Raw genomic sequence first — 11,170 nt, 5'->3', positions numbered from 1 at the left:
TGTTGGCAAACGACAAGGCCGCCCTCATTTACATTGTAATCAACACAACGGGTTTTCTTTTCAAGGATTTTGAACAAATCAGGTATGTACATCAAACTTTTCTCATTCTCACTAGTCTCCTACTTGCGCAATTTGTGCACAAGCACAAGCACAAGACATTTCACGACAATCTAACATGGCTCTTTTTGTTCAACAAAATTTCCAGGCCATGAACTTTGACCACAGATTGATGAGAAATACTCACTGATCCGCATGAGAGACCTCAAATTTCGAGATGAAAATTTTATAATTCGTCTACGCTTTCTTCTAGCCAATTATATGGCATGTATCGAGACGCGTCGATAAATGTTTACAAGGTGGAGATCTAGGCAATACCCCATGCCGGAGTACATCCATCATAGCATTTTTTTTTTTTTTTTTAAGTTATTGTTGCTGGCCTATTCTATAACTCAAAACGCCTCACGTCTTCTTAAGAGTTATTGAAGTCAATACACTTCATATTATGTCCTGCACTTGCAATGTACGGCCACATAGCTTGACCAACAGTTGCAGAAACTTGGTAGTGCCAACTGACATTGTTTAAGTAGTGACTTGACAATGACAGAGACCATGCACGTTCAATTATTGATATAACACTGAAATTTTGTGCAAAATAATCTAAGAAAAAAATTCAAGAACAAGCTCCAGATAGCTAATATTGTTTAAGTAGTGATTTGTCCATGAAACAAACCATGCAGGTTCAAATTTTAAATACACAGAAGATTTGTGCAAAAATAACATAAGTCTCAGGTCCAAACAACTCCCAGTTTGGACTCATTTTGCACCTCCAATCACATTCATTGAGAACCCTCCATATCTGGCTTGTGAACTATGACCACATATTTCCCAGGCCGTCTACAACTCTAGAGTTGGCCAACCTTTTGCCGATGAGATCTTTCAATTCAATTTCACCGGGAAACCTTCCCTCCTGTAGTTTAGAGAAAACCTACAACATACAAAAGGCTACAAATTAGTTGAATAATTCAAAATTATTGAGACAATATATTGTAGTTAGTTGTCTAAAGAAGAAATTATAATCATGGTGAACCCTGAGGCATGAAACATCATATCTCCGAGAAAATTGAAGAAAATGAACTGAATAAATTTAGCCAACCAATAATTCGACTTTCAAACACATCAAGTAGCGGGATAAAACATCATCAATTGAAAATAAGAAAAACTGACATAGAGTAGGAGTTTTAAAATGCTGAGTCATTCAATGAGAGCAGGTTATAAAGACCAACTACCAACAATATCAGTGGTTTTTATGGGGTGGATAAGCATCAGAAAACCTTCTAAGACAATATAAAATCTCAGTCGAAAACAAAACCAAACATCCAATCCCTGGACTCAGGCCAGATGGCTACATCCATTTATTTGCATTGAGAACGGATGTACAATATTTGGCAGATACAACTTTATACCAGATTATCTATGCTTGTGTAAGTGCACCAAGGCATCATGTATTTACTAGAATGCCAAAATGGACTTCCAAAGACTATGCTTGTGTTAACCATTTGAAATTTTAAGTAGCAATTAAATCTTTTTAACATAAATTAGAATTAAACATACAACGCAAAGAAAAGGTTACCTACCAATTCATCATTGAGGTAAACTTCAAATGCCCCAGAACTTTGTAGGAAGGACTGTGCTACATTGCCAAGAAGCCAGCAGCTGGCAATGGTCCCAAATCTATTTGCACGCAAAGAATAATACCAAGGAGGTGGTGTCATAAATCCAAGCATCGGAAAAATTTGTTCACCTGCCACTACAACTGCAACAACTCCAATCTGCACTATTGGAACCAATTTTCCCAGTAGACGCTTTGGCAAGCTTGGTGGATAATTTGAAAGTCTAACATCAATTCCAGGAAAAGCAGTCTCCAACATCTTATTCATGGTCAGTGCAGTCCCTCTAACAAAATTAAAGAAGAAGCAAGAAATTAGAAATATAGTTGAGGCATTAACACCAACATAAATATGGAGCTGGGTTCCAAAGTTTTGTGAGAATAGCACATGCCTGACTGCTAACAGTCAAAACTCAAAAGCATTCAGAACATTTTTCCATTTAAGTTAATCATGCTTCTCAAACCAGCTGGTTGATAGATGAAGCCCATGCATAGGCAACATTTTATTTTCTTCAAATTCATATCTTCAAATGGACTTGTTGCTGATAAATTACCAATAATCCCAAAAGTTTAAACGGTTAGGAAACGATGAATTTAAAAATCTAATTATTATTCTAACACTCCTTCCTCGTGTGCGATCAAACTCCATCTTTATAAGTGGGGTCCACCACATAGGATTTTTACTTTTTGAATAGTAGGTAGAGTGAAGATAAAGTTTGAACTTAAGTTAAGACCACCTACTCTAATACCTTGATAAAATACCAATTGTCCCAAAAGCTTAAGCTATTGGAAATGGTGAATTTAATCATTTAAACATCATTCTAATGCAAAGCATTATTTTTGGGGTTCGGAATGAAATTGCAGACACCCACAAAAAGATTTCGGGTAATCAAGGTGTTCTTTCCCCCAACCCGCTCCCCCACCAATTGTGATTATTAAGGCGATTAAGAATACTTTCTCCTTTGTGTTGTCAGTATCATTATTTACAAGTGAAGCTAATAAGCTCCAGCTCAAATGGCACTTCATTCTACTCCAACCATAAGAATGAATGAAGGGCAACGTAGTTGGTTCAAAACCCACTTGATGAAAGTGCAAACTTACAAAAACAATAATAATAAATTGAAAAGACCCATCATGTTTCACTGATCATCATTAATATATGAGAAATTTAAATTCTATGATGCTGAAGAATGTGATTCAATATAAAGATCCAATCAAAAAGCACAAAGACATAGACATCAATTATAATCAGTCTGGAAAAATTAAGATACCTGTAAGAGCAAGAAGCACAGAAATTGATATTGACTGTGTTGCCAATACCGATTCCTTCAACACCGGTTGCCTTCAAAAGATAAAAAGACAAACAAATGAATTTGATCATTTTTTATTTATTTATAAAAACAAAGAAAGAAGGAAAGCATATGAAATAATGAAATAAAAAAAAGGGGAAAAAAAAAAAAAAACCTGTGTCTGTGAGGGAAAGTCAAGGTTATCTTTGGTAATTGTAGGTGGTGGTGGTTGTTGCTGGTGGGGGTGAGGGTGGTGGTGGTGGTGGTGGGAGTGAGGGTTTGGTTTAGGTGGTGATGGAGTGAAGAGGCTTACGAGGTCAGAGAAGAGGAGGAAGAGTGGTAACCCTAACAGAACCAACTGTGCCCGATCCATTGCTCAACACACAGCGAGCTGCCACACAAAGAGAGAGAGAGAGAGAGAGAGAGTGAAGTCTTTGAAGTTGGGACCCAAATGTAGCTTTCGAGGTAGAGTGGAAGTGTATGCAAGCAAAATTTTTGGGTCAATTGCGTGGAAGTGTATGCAAGCAAAATTTTTGGGTCAATTGCTAAATTTTTTATTTTTTATTTTTTTTAAGGAACAATTCCTAAACTATAGGGATATTACAAACAAAAAAAAAAAAAAAAAAGTTATATATATATATATATATATATATATATATTTTTTTTTTTTTTGAAATAACCTATTCCGGTGGTTTTTAAAGCGCCAAAATAGGCTTCCTCATATAGAAATAAATTTATTTTAAAGTGTCTTCTTTTGCATTTGAGATGGTTTTGACATTTGTGAATGTGAGTATTATGCTTGTTGCATGCCAAGTGTTTGTAAATTACCTTTATGAGGTATACAATTAGATTACTTGACTTTTGGTTGTGATAATTGTTATATAAGGTTATGAGTTGCATTCCTATTGTGTTATTTAACAAAGTTGCCGCTAAGTGAAATTATAACATTGTTTTTATTATATTTAGGATGGTGATGATACGACTAATCATTCTTCTATTGCTTAAAATCAATCATCAAGTTTGTGGTTTTTTTTTTTAATAATTAATTTGCAACTGTGATATAACATTCTAGACATTTGGAATGTCTTGTATTAGGCATAACAATTATTATAGTTAGAAATTGTATTATTGTATTATATTAATTTGATAGTTTGAATATGTTTGATTATTATGGGGTTTATATTGGCGTGTCAACTAAATCTAGTTATTTATTTTATATTGATTTTTGTTTAGCTATAACCAGGTTGGGAAAACAAAATGCAGTGAAAATATTTTCCCAAATTTTTTTTTTAAGAAAGAACGACTTATAGTGGCGCTTTTGAAACCGCCGCTATAGCCCCTATTTAAAAAAGGCCTATAACAGCACTTTTAAAATCGCCGCTATAGGCCTTTTAAGCTTATATTTAAAAAGGCCTATAGACTATATTTAAAGAAAGAAAAAAAAAAAAAAAACCTATTATAGCAGGCGCTTTTCAAAAGCGTTGGTACAAGTCCGGCAACCCTATGCCGACTGTCACTGCGCAACAATTTAAAGTGTCGGGAAAAAAAGCGCTAGGATAGGCATTTTTGGCCTATTCTAGTGCTTTTTGGGCTATCCTGGCAGTTTGGCAAACACTACGATAATTCCTTTTTTTTTTTTTTTTTAAGAAATGATATATCCACAGCAGTTTCAGAATATTTTTACAACAAATCCTAAGATGTAGGTTGTTAATAATTATTATTGTTGGGACAAAAAAGTAATCTTAGTGTTAAATTCAAATTTAAAATAATAAAAACTAACTACTTTTAATTTATTCTGAAAATATTGTACACGTAACTTTTTTTTTTTTTTTTTTGTTTGTAATATCCCTATAGTTTAGGAATTGTTCCTTAAAAAAAATAAAAAATAAAAAATTTAGCAATTGACCCAAAAATTTTGCTTGCATACACTTCCACGCAATTGACCCAAAAATTTTGCTTGCATACACTTCCACTCTACCTCGAAAGCTACATTTGGGTCCCAACTTCAAAGACTTCACTCTCTCTCTCTCTCTCTCTCTCTTTGTGTGGCAGCTCGCTGTGTGTTGAGCAATGGATCGGGCACAGTTGGTTCTGTTAGGGTTACCACTCTTCCTCCTCTTCTCTGACCTCGTAAGCCTCTTCACTCCATCACCACCTAAACCAAACCCTCACTCCCACCACCACCACCACCACCCTCACCCCCACCAGCAACAACCACCACCACCTACAATTACCAAAGATAACCTTGACTTTCCCTCACAGACACAGGTTTTTTTTTTTTTTTCCCCTTTTTTTTATTTCATTATTTCATATGCTTTCCTTCTTTCTTTGTTTTTATAAATAAATAAAAAATGATCAAATTCATTTGTTTGTCTTTTTATCTTTTGAAGGCAACCGGTGTTGAAGGAATCGGTATTGGCAACACAGTCAATATCAATTTCTGTGCTTCTTGCTCTTACAGGTATCTTAATTTTTCCAGACTGATTATAATTGATGTCTATGTCTTTGTGCTTTTTGATTGGATCTTTATATTGAATCACATTCTTCAGCATCATAGAATTTAAATTTCTCATATATTAATGATGATCAGTGAAACATGATGGGTCTTTTCAATTTATTATTATTGTTTTTGTAAGTTTGCACTTTCATCAAGTGGGTTTTGAACCAACTACGTTGCCTTTCATTCATTCTTATGGTTGGAGTAGAATGAAGTGCCATTTGAGCTGGAGCTTATTAGCTTCACTTGTAAATAATGATACTGACAACACAAAGGAGAAAGTATTCTTAATCGCCTTAATAATCACAATTGGTGGGGGAGCGGGTTGGGGGAAAGAACACCTTGATTACCCGAAATCTTTTTGTGGGTGTCTGCAATTTCATTCCGAACCCCAAAAATAATGCTTTGCATTAGAATGATGTTTAAATGATTAAATTCACCATTTCCAGTAGCTTAAGCTTTTGGGACAATTGGTATTTTATCAAGGTATTAGAGTAGGTGGTCTTAACTTAAGTTCAAACTTTATCTTCACTCTACCTACTATTCAAAAAGTAAAAATCCTATGTGGTGGACCCCACTTATAAAGATGGAGTTTGATCGCACACGAGGAAGGAGTGTTAGAATAATAATTAGATTTTTAAATTCATCGTTTCCTAACCGTTTAAACTTTTGGGATTATTGGTAATTTATCAGCAACAAGTCCATTTGAAGATATGAATTTGAAGAAAATAAAATGTTGCCTATGCATGGGCTTCATCTATCAACCAGCTGGTTTGAGAAGCATGATTAACTTAAATGGAAAAATGTTCTGAATGCTTTTGAGTTTTGACTGTTAGCAGTCAGGCATGTGCTATTCTCACAAAACTTTGGAACCCAGCTCCATATTTATGTTGGTGTTAATGCCTCAACTATATTTCTAATTTCTTGCTTCTTCTTTAATTTTGTTAGAGGGACTGCACTGACCATGAATAAGATGTTGGAGACTGCTTTTCCTGGAATTGATGTTAGACTTTCAAATTATCCACCAAGCTTGCCAAAGCGTCTACTGGGAAAATTGGTTCCAATAGTGCAGATTGGAGTTGTTGCAGTTGTAGTGGCAGGTGAACAAATTTTTCCGATGCTTGGATTTATGACACCACCTCCTTGGTATTATTCTTTGCGTGCAAATAGATTTGGGACCATTGCCAGCTGCTGGCTTCTTGGCAATGTAGCACAGTCCTTCCTACAAAGTTCTGGGGCATTTGAAGTTTACCTCAATGATGAATTGGTAGGTAACCTTTTCTTTGCGTTGTATGTTTAATTCTAATTTATGTTAAAAAGATTTAATTGCTACTTAAAATTTCAAATGGTTAACACAAGCATAGTCTTTGGAAGTCCATTTTGGCATTCTAGTAAATACATGATGCCTTGGTGCACTTACACAAGCATAGATAATCTGGTATAAAGTTGTATCTGCCAAATATTGTACATCCGTTCTCAATGCAAATAAATGGATGTAGCCATCTGGCCTGAGTCCAGGGATTGGATGTTTGGTTTTGTTTTCGACTGAGATTTTATATTGTCTTAGAAGGTTTTCTGATGCTTATCCACCCCATAAAAACCACTGATATTGTTGGTAGTTGGTCTTTATAACCTGCTCTCATTGAATGACTCAGCATTTTAAAACTCCTACTCTATGTCAGTTTTTCTTATTTTCAATTGATGATGTTTTATCCCGCTACTTGATGTGTTTGAAAGTCGAATTATTGGTTGGCTAAATTTATTCAGTTCATTTTCTTCAATTTTCTCGGAGATATGATGTTTCATGCCTCAGGGTTCACCATGATTATAATTTCTTCTTTAGACAACTAACTACAATATATTGTCTCAATAATTTTGAATTATTCAACTAATTTGTAGCCTTTTGTATGTTGTAGGTTTTCTCTAAACTACAGGAGGGAAGGTTTCCCGGTGAAATTGAATTGAAAGATCTCATCGGCAAAAGGTTGGCCAACTCTAGAGTTGTAGACGGCCTGGGAAATATGTGGTCATAGTTCACAAGCCAGATATGGAGGGTTCTCAATGAATGTGATTGGAGGTGCAAAATGAGTCCAAACTGGGAGTTGTTTGGACCTGAGACTTATGTTATTTTTGCACAAATCTTCTGTGTATTTAAAATTTGAACCTGCATGGTTTGTTTCATGGACAAATCACTACTTAAACAATATTAGCTATCTGGAGCTTGTTCTTGAATTTTTTTCTTAGATTATTTTGCACAAAATTTCAGTGTTATATCAATAATTGAACGTGCATGGTCTCTGTCATTGTCAAGTCACTACTTAAACAATGTCAGTTGGCACTACCAAGTTTCTGCAACTGTTGGTCAAGCTATGTGGCCGTACATTGCAAGTGCAGGACATAATATGAAGTGTATTGACTTTAATAACTCTTAAGAAGACGTGAGGCGTTTTGAGTTATAGAATATGCCAGCAACAATAACTTAAAAAAAAAAAAAAAAAAATGCTATGATGGATGTACTCCGGCATGGGGTATTGCCTAGATCTCCACCTTGTAAACATTTATCGACGCGTCTCGATACATGCCATATAATTGGCTAGAAGAAAGCGTAGACGAATTATAAAATTTTCATCTCGAAATTTGAGGTCTCTCATGCGGATCAGTGAGTATTTCTCATCAATCTGTGGTCAAAGTTCATGGCCTGGAAATTTTGTTGAACAAAAATAGCCATGTTAGATTGTCGTGAAATGTCTTGTGCTTGTGCTTGTGCACAAATTGCGCAAGTAGGAGACTAGTGAGAATGAGAAAAGTTTGATGTACATACCTGATTTGTTCAAAATCCTTGAAAAGAAAACCCGTTGTGTTGATTACAATGTAAATGAGGGCGGCCTTGTCGTTTGCCAACACAGTATATTTTTGGATAAAACCTTGTGCCATTTAAAATAGGATATATAGAGCTAACTCTTTAGCTTTATTTTATAACACTTCTACTCCACGAGGCATTCACCTTTGCTTCAATCAAGTTCAGTTCTTCTCTCTAAAAAAATAAATTTCCTTTTAGTTCTGGCTTTTATTGCACTCAATTTTCAAACGCACGAGCAAATATATATATATATATATACACACACACATATATATAAAAGAACAGCTATCCAACATCCATGGAACTCAATGTGACCAAGTTGCTTAGTGCTTGTCGGCCGACGTGTGTCTCTCTCATCCTCATGTGATAAGAAAGTGATCTTCCCAAAACCTCCACTCAAAGTATAGAGCTGGAGATCAACCAATAGGGGATAATGAAAGATGGTTTTTTAACAACAAACTCCTTTGCCTTATATGGGCTTCACCATTTCTTTTTGAAATTCAGGATAATTTGTTTGGATTACAACAATTTTCAATCCGAGTAACCCTATCCACATTATTAATAGTTTAACAAATATATTGTATATTTTAAAGTTGCTATTTTAATTTATTTTGAAATTTGAGACTTAATTTACATATGTTAGTTTTTTTTTGAGGGGATACATATGTTAGTTTTGATTTATTTTGATACTTTTTAAGGCTTAGTTTTGATAAGTTTTGGAATACTATGCTGAATTATGTAAATTAGAAAAATAACTTGAATAATTGATCTAAATAGTTAAATGAAAATCTTTTTTTTTTTTTTAATTATTATTACACTTAACAAAATTGTCCCTATCCAGTGAACCAACTCAACTATTTCTTTGAGTACCATTGGCGTTGGGTTGAAATGGGGATTTCTCAACATAACGTGATCATATTATGTTCAAAAAAATTAAAAATTAAAAATAAAAAACTAAAAACTCTACTCATGCCCAACCCATGCAGACATTCTACTTTTAGTGGAATGCTGATTTTAACATAAACTTTGATGCCAAACAGAATTGCTTTGGGGTAATATTTTGGTAAGAATATTTCCCCTCGCTAAAATTTCAACTAAATTGTTCATGAATTTTGACTCAAGCTAGTAAGGTTTGGGACATTGGGCCATGAATAATTGGGCAAAGTTAATACAGAAACATCTATTAGCAGACCCAATTCTTCAACCCTCTCTTCCTATGATCTCCTACCTGACTGGTCTATTAGCACTATCATAAATAATATTCGTAATCTTGCTGTTTCATTTTCTAGTTGTACTTTTGTTTGGATTAGAAGAAGCTGTAATTCAGCTACTCATTCGGCTACCTAGATTTTCTTTACTTGCCAGCGAGTTTTTATGTTTCAATAAGAGTAATCTTCCTGCTGTCATTGAGTCTGTCTGTAAGGAAGATTACCAACTCCGTCCTCTTAATTTTTATCATTGAAGCTTATCAAAAAAGCAAACCAAATCCCCGTTTTGAAGAGCTCTGTGCCATCTATAACCTTTGCATTGGATATGTAAGAAATATCAAGATGCCAAAAGCTGCGAAGAGTAGATAATACTTGATGAAAATAAAGCATATTATCAAGATCAAGCTGAGAGGAATGTGTTTTATGTTCATGACCATTTCTCCAAAGTTGTGATCCGGATCTTAAAAGCATCAGCCAATGTCATCATAAACAAATAAGTGTTACAGTTATGCATCCTATAAACAACACCCAACTCGATAGGAATAAATCTGGGGGCTGTCAAGGGAGAAGAACAAGCACGTGTATATACCAACCATGTCCACATTTTTCTTCACTACCTGCCTTCACCAGAAACAATTATTTGATATATTGTCTTTCAATTCAATGGGACTCACATCAAGAAGTTGTGGCAACCCAGTCCATTGCCCTCTGCTCAACAATTCACCAAAGGAATTGTGCCATGAGTGCTGACCTGCAAGTAGTAACAAAACATATAGGCCTAAATGCAGTAGCATGTGTTCTGTAAATATCATTTAACCTGTTTGGAACAAAGGTAGGCAGAGACTCTTAAATTAGAAGATACAGATACCTTTATTTTTCAAATCTAGATTCTGCTAATATCACGCCCAAACACCATAGTTGTAAGCCAGTTGATGGCCACATAAAATCTGTTCCTCCAGCTAATAACACGTGACAGATATGCCGAGCGCCAAATAAACCAACTGGTAAATCCTGCCAGAGATAATCCTTTTGACTCCTGCAGAATTGCTCCATCAGTTAGTGACCCAAGTTTACAATAAGCTCCTGAGAAGGCCTGGGAATTACTAGAAACTCACCTTGTTCTGCCTAAGATCCACAAGAGCCTTGTATCTGCCGATGGTAGCCATGCTCCCTAGATGCCTGTAAACAAACGGCTGTCCAAGTTCCATGCCATTTGAACTATTTGCATGCCCTCCACCAGCTTTACCAATATTGTTTATTAAATTTGCTAGATACTTCCCTTGCCGCTCTGCAACCTTCAAAAACTCAAAAGTATCTTAAACTGTCAAACATTACCAAAATTGCTAGCAAAACAGAAATGTAACAACATCTTTAGTTATCTGCCAACCATGAACAGAAACTGGATTATTGATTTAAGCCTAAGAAGGAAATCTCACACTAAAATAGACTTTGATTGAACAAGTTACTCTGGACATACGATACTGTAGTCAACAGAAATCAAACATTATACCACACAGTCTGCCTCATCTTGAATGGGGGAGCCCCTTGTAGTTTAGAGTACAAAAAACTTAACCCAGTCCCCTATTGCCTCAAACAGAACTAAAGATATGCACTATGGAGGGATAAGATTGACCTTCAAAGCATTATTGA

General features: G+C 35.2%; 2 protein-coding genes across 2 annotated transcripts; one reads left to right on the top strand and one right to left on the bottom strand.

Moving 5' to 3' along the window:
• Positions 1-669: 669 nt before the first annotated feature.
• LOC112031005 (selT-like protein) lies at positions 670-3,419 on the bottom strand. The gene is made up of 4 exons (XM_024063673.2): positions 3,131-3,419; positions 2,938-3,008; positions 1,635-1,953; positions 670-985 (listed from the first exon to the last, which is right to left on the bottom strand). Exons 1-4 carry the CDS (start codon positions 3,326-3,328, stop codon positions 869-871), a joined length of 705 nt encoding a protein of 234 aa, XP_023919441.1. The 5' UTR covers positions 3,329-3,419; the 3' UTR covers positions 670-868.
• A 1,517-nt stretch (positions 3,420-4,936) lies between these two features.
• LOC136063035 (selT-like protein) lies at positions 4,937-7,684 on the top strand. The gene is made up of 4 exons (XM_065762898.1): positions 4,937-5,223; positions 5,346-5,416; positions 6,401-6,719; positions 7,369-7,684. Exons 1-4 carry the CDS (start codon positions 5,026-5,028, stop codon positions 7,483-7,485), a joined length of 705 nt encoding a protein of 234 aa, XP_065618970.1. The 5' UTR covers positions 4,937-5,025; the 3' UTR covers positions 7,486-7,684.
• Positions 7,685-11,170: the final 3,486 nt, after the last annotated feature.

This window comes from Quercus suber, unplaced genomic scaffold (genome assembly GCF_002906115.3).
Source record: "Quercus suber isolate HL8 unplaced genomic scaffold, Cork oak 2.0 scaffold_479, whole genome shotgun sequence".
Lineage (NCBI taxonomy): Eukaryota > Viridiplantae > Streptophyta > Magnoliopsida > Fagales > Fagaceae > Quercus > Quercus suber.
This window is presented reverse-complemented; position numbering and strand designations above follow the sequence as displayed.